Source organism: Pipistrellus kuhlii, unplaced genomic scaffold (genome assembly GCF_014108245.1).
Source record: "Pipistrellus kuhlii isolate mPipKuh1 unplaced genomic scaffold, mPipKuh1.p scaffold_m20_p_7, whole genome shotgun sequence".
NCBI classification, from domain to species: domain Eukaryota; kingdom Metazoa; phylum Chordata; class Mammalia; order Chiroptera; family Vespertilionidae; genus Pipistrellus; species Pipistrellus kuhlii.
In genome coordinates, this window is record NW_023425573.1 from 76,224,819 (window position 1) to 76,243,449 (window position 18,631).

At 43.3% G+C, this 18,631-nt stretch overlaps 1 protein-coding gene across 28 annotated transcripts in view; it reads right to left on the reverse strand.

Annotated features, from left to right (window-relative positions):
* Positions 1-18,631, reverse strand: part of CLASP1 (cytoplasmic linker associated protein 1) — a 220,673-nt gene that overhangs the window by 122,595 nt on the left and 79,447 nt on the right. For all 28 annotated transcript variants that reach the window (XM_036422281.2, XM_036422299.2, XM_036422283.2 and 25 more), the window contains exons 7-8: positions 14,190-14,287; positions 2,383-2,450 (exon numbers count right to left, since the gene is read on the reverse strand). In XM_036422281.2, the coding sequence (XP_036278174.1) occupies positions 2,383-2,450; positions 14,190-14,287 (166 nt within the window). The remainder of the gene's footprint in view (positions 1-2,382; positions 2,451-14,189; positions 14,288-18,631) is intronic.

Here is an 18,631-nt window from a genome sequence, read left to right on the forward strand (position 1 = left end):
AAATGCAAAAGGTTAAAGACAGAAAGAAGCTTAAAAGCAGCAAGAGAAAAGTCGTTACCTACAAGGGGAGCACCCATAAGACTGTCAGCTGATTTCTCAACAGAAACTTTGCAGGCCAAAAGGGATTGGCAAGAAATATTCAAAATGAGGAAAAGCAAGGACCTATAACCAAGATTACTCTACCCAGGAAAGTTATTTAGAATCAAAGGACAGCTAAACAGTTTCACAGACTAAAGGAGTATCCCCCTCAGTCCAGCCTGCATCCTCTCCAATATGGGACATCACTCTCACAATCCAGGACTGCTGGCTCCCAACCACTCGCATGCCTGCCTGCCTGACTGACTGATTGCCCCTATCTGCTTCTGCCTGTCAGCCTGATTACCCCCTAACCATTCCCTTGCCAGCTTGACTGACGCCTAACTGCTCCCCTGCTGGTCTGGTTGTCCCTAACTGCCTCCCCTGCTGACCTGGTCACCCCTAACTGCCCTCCCCTGCAGGCCTGATCGCCCCCCAACTGCCCTCCCTTTTAGGCCTTGTCCCTCCCAGCTTCCCCCCCACCCCCTGCTGGCCTGATTGTCCAAAACTGCCCTCCCCTGCTGGCCATCTTGTGTCCACATGGGGGTGGCCATCTTGTGTGTTGGAGTGACAGTCGATTTGCATATTACCTCTTTATTAGATAGGATGTTAAAGGGTCTTCTTTAAGAAGAAAAACAGAAAATATGAACAGTAGAATGGTAATAAATACATATCTATCAACAATTAAATCTAAAAAAATAAACGAACAAGCAGGACAAAAACAGAATCACAGATACAGAGAACATTTTGACTATTGCCAGATTGAAGGGTGGTGTGGGATGGGTGAAAAAGATTAAGGGATTAAGAAGTACAAATTGGTTGTTACAGAACTGTCACAGGCATGTAAAGTATAGCATAAGGAATACTGTCAATAATAGTCAAATAACTGTATAGTATCAGATGGGCGCAGGATTTATCAGGATGACCACGTATTAAGTATGTAATATCTAGTTGCTGGGGTGTATGCCTGAGACTAATATAATAGCGTATGTCACCTGTGACTGAAAATAAATAATTATTTTTAAAATAAATAAAAGGAATTAGAAAATAAAAAAATAAAAGGAATTAATAAAAGCATCTTTACATGTATATCACTTTGGGGGAAATCACTCAAACTTCTTTACAACCTCAAGATATTCAAAATTTGAAAGTTATGCTATGATTTAAGATCCCCAGCAATTCTGAAATAGCTATGATGCAATGAGGTATCCAGAATATGAAAAAGTTCTTGTTAACAATTGTCCCTTTGATGACTTTATTTATATAGTAATTCACTCTTTTCTTTTCTTTCCCTTCTGTAATCACAAGAATTACCCCATGTCCTCAAATATCAGTACAAGCTGCAATAAACTGAGTACAAATAATGGACAATAGGTCAGAACTCAAAGTTTCAGTTATTATTTTATTTATTCAACCTTACAGCATGCCAGGGACTTTGTGAGGCATTAAGGATAAAGAAAGGAATAAAACACAGTTCTTACCCTCATGAATAAAAATGTTTTTGCAGTGATTTGCACTAAGAAGGCAAGTCAAGCAGGATGAAGGCACACAGAGTTCCCTTAGAAACTGGATGTGCTATTCCAGATAGCCTTTGTAATGCAGTGATACCACAGCCAAAATCTGGATGGAAGGCGGAAGATAGCCATGATGACACGGAGGGAACAAATGTTTGGAGCAGGATTCATAAGCACAGAGGCCCTAAAGTACGAAAAGCTAAGAATGTTCAAAATCAGCAAGGCCAACGGAATGGAAGCCGAGAGAACTTAGGGGAAGAACAAAACCAGATGCCGTCAGAACGGTGATCAGACCAGACCATGCAGGGCCGAGACAGCCGTGATGAGCACTTAACTGCCGTCTCCATGTGATGGAAAACGTCTTGGACAGGGAATTAGCATTGCTTAAGTTACATTCTGAAAGGATTACTCCGATTGCTGTGTGAAAATAAACTTTAGGTGCTGTGACAGACTACAGCTAAGAATGTTGGTTAGGCTAGCACAGGAGCTCAGGTAAATTACCAGGACCACTCTCACTAAGAGAAAAGTAGCTGCTACAGTGAGAACCATTCGGATTCTAGGTGTTTTTTTAAAAGGAAAGCCAACAGGATCAGCTGATGAACTCAGGCAGATTATGAAAGAATGTCAATGATACCTCCATAGTTTCTGGCCTCAGGAAGTAGGTAAATGGAAATTAAATCTTAAGACCTAGCAACTCTTACAATACATTAAATTCATTTGCTCAGAAATAGCATAAGCATTGCTGACATAAAACTGATAAAGCAAAAACAAAATGACTCCTTTTTCTACTCACCATTTGCAGATTGTATCATGTTTCCAGATTTTTGGACTTCATCAAATTTTGTAAAAATTAAATTCAACCTGTATGAATGAAAAAATATAAATTATTAACCATCACTGAAAAAAACAAGGATACAAAGCCACCTAATAACAAAGCAGTGGCTATAACAATAACAACATCAACAAACACTGAGGGCCCTAGCGGACAGATCTTCTTTAACCCTTGTAACAGCCTTCTATGGGATTATTACCATCCCCATTTTACAGACCCAAGAAATCAAGAACTCCACAGCTAGCACAGGTGACATAGCTAGGGTGGAGATTCCAGCCCTGAGATTAAGAATCCAGACCTCGTGCTCTCAGACATTATACAATATTAAAATTATTAATCTATACAAAACGAATTTGCACTATGAAAAGCATATATTTCTGCCTAAGCACAGACTGCTAATTACTTAGGATAAAAAATTTTAAAATGCTCTAAACATTATAAAGGCTTTTCTTTTCTATGATTTATGCTTAATTTAAAAATGCTGTAGACAGAGAATGAAGATGGTAGCATTAGGTAAATACTCCTAAACAGCTGCCAGGCACAAATCCAAAAAAAAACTATAAAACAAACGTCTATCTCCCCAAAACCAAACGAAATCTAGCTGAGAGGAAGCCCTACATCTAGCGTGAAAGAGAAAGAGGAGACTCCTGGGCACAGCGCTGAAAAACTGAGGTAGATGGGTGCGGACGCAATAAGGGCAGGCAGTGGATCCAGGCTGGTGGATCAACCTGAAGAGAGACAAGCGCCGGATCTCTCTGAAATCCAGTTTCTGGGGAGAGGCTAGACTGTTTGCCATCGGGTCAGAAAATGGGGCTGGCTTGCTTGCAGAGCTGAGATTGTTTACTGTGCTGTGGTGCAAGACACGGGGAGACGCAGGGATGCCATCAGAGAGATGGCAGCCATTGCTGTTGGCCACGCCCCAGCCTAGTGACGCCCTGAGACTCTGCCCCTCACAACACATCCAAGCTACAAGCATCGGACTTTCCATATGAATGGCCCTCTCTGTTGAGTTTAGCAAAATTGCAACCTGGGGCAAACAAGGAGGACAGGACTATAGTTCACGCTGTAGCTTCTGGCCTCAGACAGTAGCTGACCGGTACCTCATTGAGACCCAGAAACCATAGTTCTAGTGCTCAGTTTCAATCCCTCACACCCATAAGTGACACATTAGGGAGAAGGTTTAAGGGAGCACCAAAGCCCCACTGAAACAAAGTGTGTCTCCAGTGCAGCAGTTCTTCTTTATAGACAGAGCGGGTCCTCACAGACAATTGGCCTGGAGGTCAATTCCTCCCAGTGTACCAACAGCAATCAAGGCTTAATTACACCAAGATTTTGCACTAAACCCACAAAGGGATATAGCAAAAGCAACCACCTCAGGTGATTGGGGAAGCTGAGCTACTGACCCCTATAGGTCACTGACCACACAAAGCCACTCCATCAATACAGGGAGGCAGCCAAAATGAGGAAACACAGAAGCATGACACAAATGGGAGAGATGGAAGACAGTAAACTACTGGATGACACACAGTTCAAAATCACATTTATAAGATTACTCAAGAATCTTCTAAAAACCTTAAGTTTGGTGAGACCTTCAAGGACCTTAATGAGAATACCAAAAAAATGGAAAAGGACCAGCCAGAAATTAAGCATACAAAGTCTGAAATAAAGAATATACAGAAACTCAACTAGAGATCAACATGCCCCAAGAATCAAACCAAAGATCTGGAATATAAGAAAGCAAAAATCACCCAACCAGAGAGGCAAAAAGAAAGAAGAATCCAAAAGTGTGAGGATAGTGTAAGGAGCCTCTGGGACGGCTTAAAATGTACCAACATTTGGATTTTTGGGGTGCCAGAAGAAGAGAGCGAGCAGAATATTGAAAGCTTAATGGAAGAAATAATGACAGAAAACTTTCCCTACCTGGTGAAAGAAATAGACCTACAAGTTCAGGAAGCTCACAGGACCCCAAACAGGAGGAATTCATAGAGGAACACACCAAGACACATCATAATTAAGATGCCAAGAGCAAAAGACAAAGAGAAAATCTTACAAGCAGCAAGAGAAAAACAACTAGTTAACTACAAGGGAGTACCCATAGGACTGTCAGCTGATTTCTCAATAGAAACTATGCAGGCCAGAAGGGAGTGGCAAGAAATATTCAAAATGATAAACAACAAGCACCTACAACCAAGATTACTCTACCCAGCAAAGCTATCATTCAGAATTGAAGGTCAGATAAAGAGCTTCACGGACAAGAAAAAGTTAAAGGAGTTCATCAACACCAAACCAGGATTACATGAAATGCTGAAGGGTATTCTTTAAAAAGAGGAAGAAGAAGAAAAAAAGTAAAGGTAAAAATTATTAACAAGAAAAAGACATAAAATACATACCTACCAACAAGTAAATCTAAAAATCAAGTGAATAAAAAATGTGAAGAACAAAATGGACTGGTGAATATAATAGAATCAGGGACATAGAAAGGGATTGGACTAACAATTCTCAGGGGGAAGGGAGTCTGAGGGGTAAGGGAAGAGATTGGACAAAAATCTTACACCTATGGATGAAGACGTGGGCGGGGTAAGGGCATGGGATGGAGGTAGGAATCAGGTGGAGGGGAGCTATAGGGGAAGAAGGGAGAAAGAGGAACACCTGTAATAATCTGAACAATAAAGATTTATTATTTAAAAAAAAAAAAAGAATAGAATACTTAAGAGCAAGGCCTGTCCACTGACAATTACTAAGTGTTGAAAGTAATTAAAGACTCTTTAAAAATGAAAAGATATTCCATGATCATGGATTGAAAGATTTAATATTATTATGATGGCACTAGTCCCCAAACTCATTACAGATTCGGTTCCTACCAAAATCCCAACTGCCATTTTGTGCAGAAATTGCTAAATTCATAAGGACACACAAAACACCCAGAGCAGCTAAAACAATCTTTAAAAGAAGAACAAACTTGGATTTCAAATTTTACTACAAGGCCACATTAATCAAGACAGTGAGGTACTTGCAGAAGGACAGGCATATCAATCAATGAAACAAAACTGAGATTACAGAAATAATACTTACATTAATGGTCAATGCATTTTCAACAAAGGTCCTATAAAAATTCTATAAAGATCAAAACCACAATAAGATATCCATTCGATGGCTATTGTCAAAACAAAACAACAGAACATAATAACTGTTGGCTAGGATGTGCGGCAGCTATGGAAATTAGTATGGGGGCTCCTCAAAAAATTAAACATATTACCATATAATCCAGCAACTGTCCATTTTGGGGCATATACCTAAAAGAACTGAAAGCAGGAACTAGATATTTGTACAGCCGTTTTTTTTTGTTTTTTTTTTTAGCAAACATTTGCTTAAGTTTATTGTGAACCAGGCACTAGGTGTATTACAGAAATTAAATCATGAAATCCCCACAACTCAATTAGGTCATCACTTTCAATAACCCATTTTAGAGATTAAAAAAAAAAAAAAAAAAACTGAGGCACAATCTAGAGCTACCATTTTTGCTTTGAACTTTTATGCTGTGTTTGTTCCAGTAATGCTATATCAATAATCATTTTAAAAATGATTTGTTAATTTTTTAATACTTAGTTTTAATTTGGCTTGTAGTTGCAGACCTGTTTGAATTCAAGAGAACATTGCCTACCCACCAATAAGCCATGTAAGATGCTGTCTGCCTTGCTCCATGGTCTTGTTTTTAGTTTTGCTGAGTGATTTTTGTTGGCACAAACAGTGGGTCCATTTCTCCAGACAGACTCACATGAAATGGTGAAGTCCATTACCAAAGAGATTGGCTAGTCAAGTTTTCTGTCCTGCATCTTCTCAAACTCTATATAAACTCCAGGGGACAAACAGTAAGGTCTAACTCGAAGTGTGCTTAGTGGGCCTGGATCAGAACTGATCAGGAGAGGGGGGAATCATTAGACTTGAAGATTAGCCGACATCAGGTTATTACAAAGTAATTGCTACGCTATGGATAAATCTGCTTCTTAGAGCAGAGAGATCATATCCTTAGGTCAGAGCCCCCTTGTCCCTGAGCTCCAACAACGTTTGCTCATATGAATCTTCTTCCCAAAGCTGCATTTTTTTTTTTTTTCTTTTTTTTAATTTCAAGAGTTTATATTTTTTTACTACAATTGTTTTACACATGTGTGTATTTTTCTAAAATACTTCCCCAAGATGTCAAGGAATCCATCTTGCAGACAGTATTTTCTTTTTTTTTTCTTTTTTTAATTTTATTTTATTTTCCCCCCTCCCTCCCTCCCACCTATCCCCTCCCTCCCCAGAGCTTTATGTCCATTGGTTGTACTTATATGCATGTATACAAGTCCTTCAGTTGATCTATTTTCTCCCCCAGATCCTCCTACCCTCCCCACTGAAATTTGACAATCTGCTTGTTGTTTTACTGTCTCTGTATCTATCTTTTGGTTCATCAGTTTATAATGATCTTTATTATCCACAAATGAGTGAGGTCATGTGGTGTTTCTCTTTCATTGATTGGCTTATTTCACTCAGCATGATGTTCTCCAATTCCATCCAGGTTGCTGCAAATGATGAGAATTCCTTCTTTTTTATGGCAGCATAGTATTCCATTGTGTAGATGTACCATAGTTTTTGGATCCAATCATCTGCTGACAGGCACCTAGGCTGTTTCCAAATTCTGGCTATTGTAGATTGTGCTGCTATGAACATAGGGGTGCATATATCCTTTCTGATTGGTGTTTCTAGTTTCTTGGAATATATTCCTAGGAGTGGGATTACTGGATCAAATGGGAGTTCCATTTTCAGTTTTTTGAGGAAATTCCACACTGTTCTCCACAGTGGTTGCACCAGTCTGCATTCCCACCAGCAGTGCACGAGGGTTCCTTTTTCTCCGCAACCTCGCCAACACTTGTCGTTTGTTGATTTGTTGATGTTGGCCATTCTGACAGGTGTGAGATGGTACCGCATTGTTGTTTTGATTTGCATCTCTCGGATAATTAGTGACTTTGAGCATGTTTTCATGTGCCTTTTGGCCTTCCTTCTGTCTTCTTTTGAAAATATTCTATTTAGGTCCATTGCCCATTTCTTAATTGGATCATTCACCTTCCTTTTATTTAGTTGTATCAGCTGTCTGTAGATGTTGGAGATTAAACCTTTATCAGTGGTGTTATTAGCAAATATGTTCTCCCACACTGTGGGCTTTCTTGTTGTTTTGTTGATGGTTTCTTTTGCTGTAAAAAAGCTTTTTATTTTGATGTAGTCCCATTTGTTTATTTTCTCTTTAGCTTCCATTGCCCTAGGGGCAGTATCAGTGAAGAAGTTCTTTTGGCATACGTCTGAGATTTTGCTGCCTGTGGATGCTTCTAGTATTTTTATGGTTTCCCGTCTGATGTTTAAGTCCTGCATCCATTTTGAGTTTATTTTTGTGTATGGTGTAAGTTGGTGATCTAGTTTCATTCTTTTGCATGTGTCTGCCCAATTTTCCCAACACCATTTATTGAAGAAACTGACTTGACTCCATTGTATATTCATGCCTCCTTTGTCAAATATTAATTGAGCATAGTGATTTGGGTTGATATCTGGGTTCTCAATTCTATTCCATTGATCTATATGTCTGTTCTTGTGCCAGTACCAGGCTGTTTTGAGAACAGTGGCTTTGTAATACAGTTTGAAGTCTGGTATTGAGATCCCTCCTACTTTACCCTTCTTTCTCAGGATTGCTGTGGCTATTCGGGGTCTTTTATTGTTCCAAATGAACTTTTGGAGAGTTCTTTCTATGTCAGTGAAATATGCCATTGGTATTTTAATGGGGAGGGCATTGAACCTATAGATTGCTTTAGGAAGTATGGACATTTTGATGATGTTGATTCTACCAATCCATGAACATGGTACATTCTTCCATCTCCTTACATCTTCCTCTATCTCTTTTTTCAGTGTCGTGTACAGCCGTTTTCATAGCAGCATTATTCACAATAGTCAAAGGACAGAAGCAACTCAAATTGTACATCGACAGAAGAATGAATAAACAAAAAGCGGTATATAGAAACATTCCATGGCATTTTTTTCAGCAGTAAAATAAATGACTCCGCTACAATATAACTGAACCTTTAAGGCATTACCATAAGTGAAAGAAGGCAGTCAACTAAAGACTATTCTGTGTGGTTTTATTTGCCTAAAATGTCAAAAAGACAAATCCATAGAATTAAACAGTGGACTAGCTGTTGCCAGGGGTTGGAGGGAAGAGGAGAGAGTGGAGAGGAATGGAGAGGAACTGCTAATGGATACGGGATTTCTTTTTTGGACCGATGAGAATGTTCTAAAACTAGACAGTAGTGACGGTTATACAATTTTGTGAATATACTGAAACCACTGAATTGTTCACTTTAAAAGGTATATGGTAAATTATGAAAATTACAGTATATGAAATATTTCTGTAAGAAAGCTCTTCTTTAAAAATAAAGAAAATAGAATGCCATAAAATTGAAACACAGTAAACAAAAGAGAACTTAGAAAATAAATTAAAAAAGGAAAAAAAATTAATAAAAAATCCAATAGAATGGTTGGAAAATAAATTTGAGAAAATCTCAGAGAAAACAGCAAAATTCTAAAGCTATAAATGAAGGGGGAAATCAGAAAATTAGTCCAAGTGGTCATAATTTAACTGTTGTATTTATATATATTTATATATATATATACACACAATATATATATATACAATATATATATATATATATATATATATATATATATATATTTTTTTTTTTATTTTTTTTTTTTTTTTAAAGTAACTAGCCCAGATCCAACAACACAAGGTTCCAAGTTGAAAGGCCCTCCCAGCATTCCGGACAATGAAAATAGTCCCTACAAGACTCCATGAAGTTTCAGACAAACTCTAGAGACACGGAAAATCAAAGTTATCTACTTTGATAGACTGAAGAATCAGAATGACTTTGGACTTCTCGGTAGAAATAACACTAAAAGCTGGAATACATGGACATGAGTTTTAACATTCTGGATGAAAATGACTTTCAACCTAAACCCTGACAAACTACCAATATGAAAATAGAATAAAGATCTTCTCAGACTCAAAGAAAGTCTCCTCCACATCCTTTCTGAGAAAGCTAATGAATCGAGGATATGCATGACTAAAATAAGAGAGAAAACCAAGAAGAAAAACGACATGGCCCCCCCCCAAAACAGCAGATGCCTCTGCAGAGAAGGAGAAGTGAAGCCCGAGCGTGCTGGCAGAGCTGCCGGAGGACAGTGAGCATGAGGCGGTGAAGGCAGGGGCAGCCGGCAGCTAGGTACAGGCTCGAGGCACATCCACACACTCCAGCAGAATACGGCGTGGACAACTCCGCACGAGAAATATGATTAATAACCCAGGACAAACAAAAGGATGGGGGGGGGGGGTGTAAAGTAATCAGAGTTTACCAAATATAAATAGTCATGGCATACTTAACTATAATATAAACTAAATGTTCTAACCAAAATTAAAGCATGACTGTATTTGGTGGGTGTGGCCATGGCAGCTAGACATGAGAGAGGTTACAAAGAAAGAGCTGAAATGTACCCTCCCTGATGCAAAGTAAAGTTCACGTGAGGAAAAACAAAGTTTTAGCAATACATGCACAGCATTCAGACACAGAGCAATAGGTACAACAGCAGCCAGAAACCAGGCGGCAGCGTTTGCCTCTGCAGGAAAATGGCAGAGGGGACAGAACTGCTTTCTTCACCATCTTATACACTTCCTCAGCTCTCGGCACCCGTCACCGGCAGCACCAAAACTCAGAAATGAGTGCAGATACTGCCGAGCACATCTCTCACCTGGCTTTTCTCCTCTCCACAGCACAAACGCTTTAGCAAGCAAATTTACAGCAAGCAAGTCTCCATTTTCCCTTAACTATACCATCATTAAGTAATAATGTCTGGTAAATGTCCGTACATTTCTAAATAGATTGAAATAGCAAAACAAAGATTATGAGAGCCTTTCAAAACTGAGGTTTGCAGTGAGTGTACCACATGTCACAACACATCTGGTGGCATGGGTGGCTCCCTCTGCAAATTAAATATCTTCAGGTCTAAAGTAGTTGCTGTTTCAGGCAATTGGTTCCCAAACGATGGCTCCAGAGACAAACAACAGCAGTCTTTTACCCACAGCTCACTACCACATCGAATGCAAATATTGTTGGCATATTCAACATGAGGACGGACAGGGAATGCCGTGGCCTGTCTAGGAAAGTAAGCCGCAGCAGTGACAGGGATCCACTTAGACTTGGGTTGCCCAGCGTGCCACACAAACACCACACAACTATATGGCATGTTACAAATAGCTACAAACTGGGTACTTCCTCTCTGCACATATCACGTGCATGAACTGTGAAAATAATGTTTTAAACCATGTAAACTGGCCACTGACTATCCTAACTGAAGTTCACAGCTCAGCAATGCTGAGGTCCGCTGCCGGGGAGAGACCTAACATGAAGACTTGGTTGGAAATCTCTGCTTTATTTTGCAGCTCAGCTTTATTTTAGCCACCAGACAGCAAGGCTAAAATAGCTTTTAACACGTGACCCAAACACATAATTCCAGCTCCTCCAAAGTGAAGGCATTTCCCCACTGTGAAATGCACAAAGACTGCTGCTCAAATGAGTTTGCTCTTATTGAAGTTATTCAGCTGACAGGATGAAGTCATTCTTTCATTACGTATTTTTCAGAGTTATAGTTAACCACCTTCTCCAATGTAGTTCTCAATGAACAAACGCATAGGTGGTCAACATTTTCATTCTAGGACAAAACCCAAGTTTTAGGAAGCATTAAGCAAATTCTACAATACTTTATTAGCCCTATGGAATCCTGCTAAGCTAAAAAATCTGCTCTGCTCACACAATAACAAAAAAAATCTATAATGATGTAACAGAGGTCTAGAATAGTCAAGTATTCAAGCCAGCCATCTGAGCCGCACAGAGCAGATGCTGACTCTCCAAACAACAGCAGGATTCTTTCCAAGTCTCCTTCCGTCTGGACACGTCCCCCACAAAATAAAGGGGCAGCCAGAGCCTCTGACACTCACAGTGGAGGCCTTAGGTAACTGTCTTGCAATAAATCCAAAGAAACCTGGTTTCAGCTTCTTTCACTGGAGCACGTTTTTAAAGAACCGCCAGCCTCGTCCTCCGAGCACTGTGCATTTACAAGAACGGCTGCGACCGTGTGTGTCCATTTCAACAGGACTATCTTCTCCATTTGGTTCAGAATTTTGGGGAAATTTTTAGATAACATGAGGTAGCAGAAACCCCCATTCCTATTTACAGAAGCCCAGCTCTTCTGTAGCTTTTTTTTTTTAAATTAAATATATTTTATTGATTTTTTACAGAGAGGAAGAGAGAGGGACAGAGAGTTAGAAACATCGATGAGGGAGAATCATCGATCAGCTGCCTCCTGTACACCCCCCACTGGGGATGTGCTCGCAACCAAGGTACATGCCCTTGACGAGAATCTAACCTGGGACCCTTCAGTCTGCAAGCCGACGCTCTATCCACTGAGCCAAACCGGTTTTGGCACTTCTGTAGCTTTTTATATATTTTTTAAAAGTATGTGGCACTGGCTGCTGTGGCTCAGTTGGTTGGAGTGTTGCCTCATACATCAGAAGGTGGTGGGTTTGATTCCCGGTCGGGCACATACCCAGGTTACAGGTTTGATCCCTAGTCGGGACGTGTATGAGAGGCAACTGATTGACGTGTCTATCTCAAAAAAAAATTTTTTTTTAAGGGTTAGCAGGAAGCACACATGACACAGGTCTGGGGCTGTGGCCTCCATTGCCTCTGGGACCTTCCCTAAAACACACTGTGCTGAGGGACCCCTAGGCCCCTTCCACATTGAACCATTTGCTAATGCAATCACAGAACTCACCCTATAGTCATCCTCACGGCTGTGATTGTTACAGGACAACCATAGTAAAAGCACACAGAGAAAAGCCAGCGATGGGAAAGGGGCGCGGGGGAGGAGCAGGTGCACGGGCACAAGCTGCCCAGAGCCGCCACTGGTGAAGTCACACAGGACATGGCTCATCTCCCAGCAACGGGTGGGGACAGCCTGGGAAAGGCGGGCTGCTCCTCAGCCTCAGGGCTGGAGGTTTTACTGGGGCTAGTCACACAGAACCCTCCGCCCAGGACTCCCCAAGGGGTCAGACCCCCTGAAGGAAAGCAGGGCTCAGCGAAGGCCTGCACCGCGGGGCACACTGAGCCACTCTTATCTCACTCTTTGGGGACACTGCGAACCCTCCCCAAATACAAGTTTCCAGAGAGCCCAGGGCCGCCTCTGCAAGCAGGCATCTCCGGACAGCCGTCCAGCCTGTGGGGCTCCCTCCTGCGCCCACCTCCAGATCCCACTGCAGCCACCTTCCAGCGTCACCCAGGGACCGCTGTGTACACTGCCAGTCCGGTCAGGGCCCCGGCCCCTGTGAGCTGCGGAGCATGGTGAACCATACTGGAGCAGCAAGAGTCTCACTGCCTAAGGCTGTTTTCCCAACAATGACCATGACATCATCAAACAGCCCTTGCCTTCCAGCCCCTGCTCTGCCTGTTCATCTGTGCCCTCCCTCCAATGTTGCCCAAGAGATTGTTCAATAGTTTTGTCTTTAACTTTTGCTCTCACCATCATTCATTCAAAATCCAGAAGGCTGAGGTTAATAAAACCATGGGCGTGAAAACTCTATTCTCAGGCATTACCTTTGTAAAACACATGAAGAGTAGTTACAGGCCCATCCCATGGTCTTGTGCACAGCTCAGGGCCCATAGTGAGAGCGATACTGGGTCCGATATGACCCACTCAGCTGTATACTCCACTCTCCTGGAACCCCTACCTTAGGGAGAGGGGCTCACTGTCATATCCAATTAAGGGACATCAAGACCTCTAAATAACCCAACATTCCATCCCATGTCTAAGTGCTCTGTAAACTCGTGTCAAACAGGATGAGGAAGGAAAAGGCGGGGCAGAGAACAGCTTCGGGCCCAGCTCTGCCTCGGCTGGGTGAGCTCCTGCATGTCTCTGGGCCCCTGCTGCTGCCGTGGCCATGAGGACAGGCTCTGTCCAGCTGCTCTGTGAGTCCAGTCCACCTCTAACTCCCAGGGTTTTCACATTACTTTCTCCCTAAAGGAATGGGCAGAGCAGGGGGTTGGAATTCATTTGGTGCAAGGTTTCTGCATCACGGTTCAAACTATGAACATCCAGTTCTCCATTAACTTTTAGATTCGGACACAGCAGAGACACTTGTGCACTCAAGTGGCCTTGGGTCTGATAAGACGCTGACCCCCGGCTACTTCGTGGTGAGGCTGGCATCACTGAACAGAAAACTACCATTTCAAAGATGCTTTCCAAACCAAACTCATTCTTAGAAAAGCTCCAATCACTCAAATATATTCTAAGCACATACTATAACTAGGCGCTATGTGTATATAATATATAGAACCACCTGAACCAAAAGAACAGTGAATTTTCAAAATCCAACAATTTTCAATATGCTTCTAAAATCAGAGGACGGCCTGGGGCTTGGCTACATAGTTGTCTTGGTGAGAGAGTCTTTCTGACTTTTGAGGAATTGGAATGGGAAGGGACCCCTGACATACGATCAGGACAAGATATCCCATCGCCAATCCACTAAACATATATTCTATGAAAAAATTATCACAACAAAAGAAATAGTGCAAACCAAAATGTTAATTGAAAAGGAGTAAGGCAAAGAGCAGAAGGGGGGAAAAAAAGTCTGAACTCACCGGGACTGTGGCAATCCTTTTTTACTGAGGTCTGCCCTCACACGTTCTCCTACGTGTCTGTAAATTTCCACTAAGCTGCTTATTGCTGCATCTCGAACCTAGATGTAAAAGAAGAGATCTTACAGCTCTCAGTGTCATCCCACAGCACTTCCTGCTGGGACACAGCAGGCTACACACCGCCCCAAGTTCATCGCCATTTTACCAGTGCAACTGTGTGTACAACCCTTTCTAGATATTTGACCAGATGAAGCCATGGTTAACAGTTTTGACTCTGCAGGTACAATCCCAAAGAGTAGAAAAAGGTTAGGTCCTATCCCTATGTACACATTCCAGTCCATATCCCTTAGTTTTCTTCATTCTTTAAGATGATGTCAGAAAACTAAAAATTTCAGGTTATCTTTCCAAATTAGAAAATAATACAAATAAATAAATTACACTGACAATAAAACACCATGTAAACTACCCTGGATTTGGGTCAAACACTTAGTGAGTAAGGAAAATGGGCAGCACAGCCCTGTACTCAAGAAGCTCATAAATTAAAAATGGGAAAAACATGGTTCTAGAAAGGAAATGGGGAAAATTCCATATATTCTACATTGAACACCGGAGAGGCTGTCATAAAAAGCATCTTATACAGGAGTATAAAGAGCGGGGGGGTTAGGGAGGGAACAGCACACCACAGGACACCAAGAATGTTTTCTGGGAGAGGAAGGAACCCCTGAAATGTGCCTGGATGTGCATTTTACCAGGAAAGGACCAATGAGGCAGCTGCCAAGCGAGGCGCAGCCTGCACAAGGGCCTAGAAGTAAGAGTGCAGGGTGTGAGCCTTGGGAAGAACAAGTAAGCAGCCAGGGCAAACACGACTATGAATGAAGGAGGCAGCAATAAATAAGGCTAAAGGTCAGAATGAAATTAAAAAAAAGAAACTAGGGAAACTCAAGTATGAACTATCACACATTACCATTACATCAATGTTAAATTTTTTGAATGTGAAAATGAGTTATCTATATATATAAAAGGCTAATGTGCTAAGTGTCCAAGGGTCTGACAGGTTGCTATAACATGCACTGACCACCAAGGGTAGGCACTCAACACAGGAGTTGCCATGATGTGCACAGAGAAATGGCACCACAGACCTGGCACCCACAAAGCAACACTCAGCTTCTCCCAAGCGAGACAGGCCCTGCCACCACTCTGCAGCAACAGCCCATCACATCACAGCCAACACTGCGGAGAACCCACGGCGCAAAGTGCAGCCCACACCCCAGCCCAGCCCAGCCCAGAAACAGCCACTGTGGTGCCAGGTAATAACGTCACATAGCAACACCGGCTTCCTCTCCTGGCAGCGCCTAGCCTCCTTGCAGTTTCTTCAGCCCAGGAACACAACTTGCTTTATAGCCAGGTGCAAACATTTCACACTTTAAATGTCTGTGAAGCGTTTTCCCATGCCTCCATCTCATCTGATCCTCACAGAAGTCCTTTGATAGTCACAGGAGTAGGTAGAAAGGAGACTCAGTGGAATCGTATTTTCTTTTCATTAGCAGGAAAATGGAGATTTGGAAAGCTTAGAAAGTTGACCTGACTGAAAAGAAGAAATGGTGGACTTTGAAAATAACTTCAGGTTTTCTCTCTGTGCAGAATATAGTCAAACACTGCTGCAGTTAAATATTTTACCCTTTGTGTTCCCTGCGTAATCTACAATAATAATCTGATTCATGTTGATAGTTACTGCTGTGTTGCTGACAATTATCTTAAAGAGAAGCTGGGATGCTTCACTGGGCTGGAAAAAGTATAGCTACATCAGAAAGCAGGTCTAATTAAGCAAGTTTATTCTATGTCTATAAAAGGCTAAGTTGACTCGTACATGTGTGCTACGTACAAAGCTCTCGCTGGCACCAATCACACGTGTGTCACTATCGATCGTGAATTTGGTTGACTCTTTTATTATAGAGAAAGGGCGAATAGTGATATTAAAATATTTCTTCTAATTAATTTCCTTTCAATGTGCACAAATCCGTGTACCAGGTCACTAGTGCTTATATAAGAAAATGTCCTGTTGTTAGGAGATGCACAGTATAAAGCATGAGGACTAATAAAATGTCTATAAGACACTTTCAAATGTTCAGAAAAAAGTGTATTTCTGTCCACCTCAAACTCACCACAAGAAGGAGCCCTAACATTTCAGGCCAGTGGGACCGCACAAGACAAGAGCCCCACATGTTCAGCACTACCTGCCGGGCCCGAGTTGAATGCTTTACAGAATCGGAGGTCTTTGCCTCTGCAGCCATCCTCACAAGGCCTCTGTGGACCGGGTTTGGGGCGGTGAGGCCAGGCACCGGCTGGGCCCACAGCAGGTGACGGCAGGGTGGGGGCTGGCTGCCGCTTGAGTGCAGGCCCACATCCTTCTCCCTCGGACGGATTTGGCCCGCGGGCCTTGTGTTTGACACATGTGCCTTAGAACACTGCCTTCCACTGAGGGTGTCAAAACAGAGAACCTGTGAGTCTTACAGGGAGGGCTTCAGCTCCAGAGAAAGGAAGGGTGCGGTAAGCTGATGGGAAGCACACCTACCCTCGCCTGAGCAAACAGCCCAGCCCAGCCAGCCTGCCTGGGAGAACGGATGCCACACACACACACACACACACACACACACCCCGCAGACTGCGTGGGGCCTCGAGAGCACTCGCGGCACAGTCCAGGTCTGGCCGCAGGGAGTGCTGAGACCAACAGTCCTCAGACACTCAGAGATGTGCATTGAAGTCCTTATCCAGAACAGACTTCCTATGGTGTGTGACATCAGCACGCTGCCTTTGACGGAGCCCCTGTCAAACTGCCCTCAGCTCAGGAGGTAAAATCTCAGTGTAACCCAGGGAAGGGATGGGGTTCTCCACAGGAAACCTGAGGGGTGAGGGACTGCAGGGAACTCAGGAGCTGTGTCTTCGCCCTTGCAAAGAGAAATGCAGGACACACCAAAAACACACGACACTGAGGGAAAGGGGTCGCTGACGGGCACATGGTAACATGAGAACCAGTCGTTCCTGGTGAACAGGAGGGAATACAGTATTGTTATGTTTGAAAAGAATCTTATCTCTTACATATTTAAGAATTAAATGAGCACGACACGTGTGGCTCAGTGGTTGAGCATCAACCTATAAACCAGGAGGTCACGTTTGAATTCCTGATCAGGGCACATGCCAGTAGAGGGTGTGAAGGAAGTGGCCAATCAATGATTCTCTCTTATTATTGATGTTTCTACCTCTCTGCCCCTCTCCTTCCTCTATGAAATCAATAAAAACATTTTTTTTTAAGAATTAAATGAAATGCTAAGATTTGCTTCAAAATACTGGCTGGGGAAGGAAACACAGATGGAACTAAACTGGCCCTGTCTCATCAGCGGCAGAAGCACCTGAAAGGCACTCATTCTCAGTGTGTCCGTGCAGCTGGCAGCTTTCGGTACAGGAGAGCTAAAGCAGGAGGCACACAGGAAGCACCAAGCTTCCGTCAACCAGGCGGGCAGAGCGTGCAGGCACTGGGCGGGGCCTGGGCGGGGCCTGGCTGTGGCCGTGGGGACAGCTGCAAAGGACAGAGCCAGAGGACTGAGCCGGTCTCTGGGAAATAACTGTTCACCTACAAACCCTAGGCCCTCCTCAATATGCAGGACAATGCGTTCTCCCCGCCGCTCCAGCCATGTTGAGTTGAAATGATACTTGGAGCCAAAAGCATCCTAAGCAACACTCCACATCTACCTGCGGCCACTCCGAGGAGCTCCTGAGGGCTTCCCCCTGCGAGTCACTCTGCCCTCACACCAACACCCAGACAAGCTCGCGGCCTCTAAGGGAGGGGTATCCAGAGTCCACACCAGTGTCAGCGGCCTCCTGCAGAGCCAGGAACCCCGGGGGAGAGCTGGAGGCCCGGAGCCCAGGGCAGCACTCCCCAGACACCACTGTCCTCTGGCCGGAGACAACAGCTGAGAAGGACAAGTCACCCACACAGCTGTGGGTGTCTCCTGAGCCCTCACACTCCTGGAAGGCAGTCCTGGGACAAGGAAGAGGAGGAGTTACAGTCCTGACCCTCAAGGGCCAGAGACTAGCAGGAAAGACTAAAGAAAAAGTTAAAGGCAGGCCCTAGCCGGTTGCTCAATGGTTAGAGCATCGGCCAAGCCCAGGGGGTCTTCGGGTCCATTCCGGTCAAGGGCACGTGGTGGGCTCAATGTCTGGTGTCTGATCCAAGTGCGTGTGGGAGGCAACCAACCGATGTGTCCCTCTCACATTGGTGTCTCCCTCTGTGTCTCTCCCCCACTTTCACTCTGAGAAAACCAATGGAAGAAAGCGCCTCAGGTGGAGGAGGCATGGCCATGTGGACAGGATCAGAGGAGCGGCTGGGAAGTTTCCTGGCAGGGGTGCTGGGGACGCGCCGCGTGTGCTTCTGCGCTTGCGCACTGGTA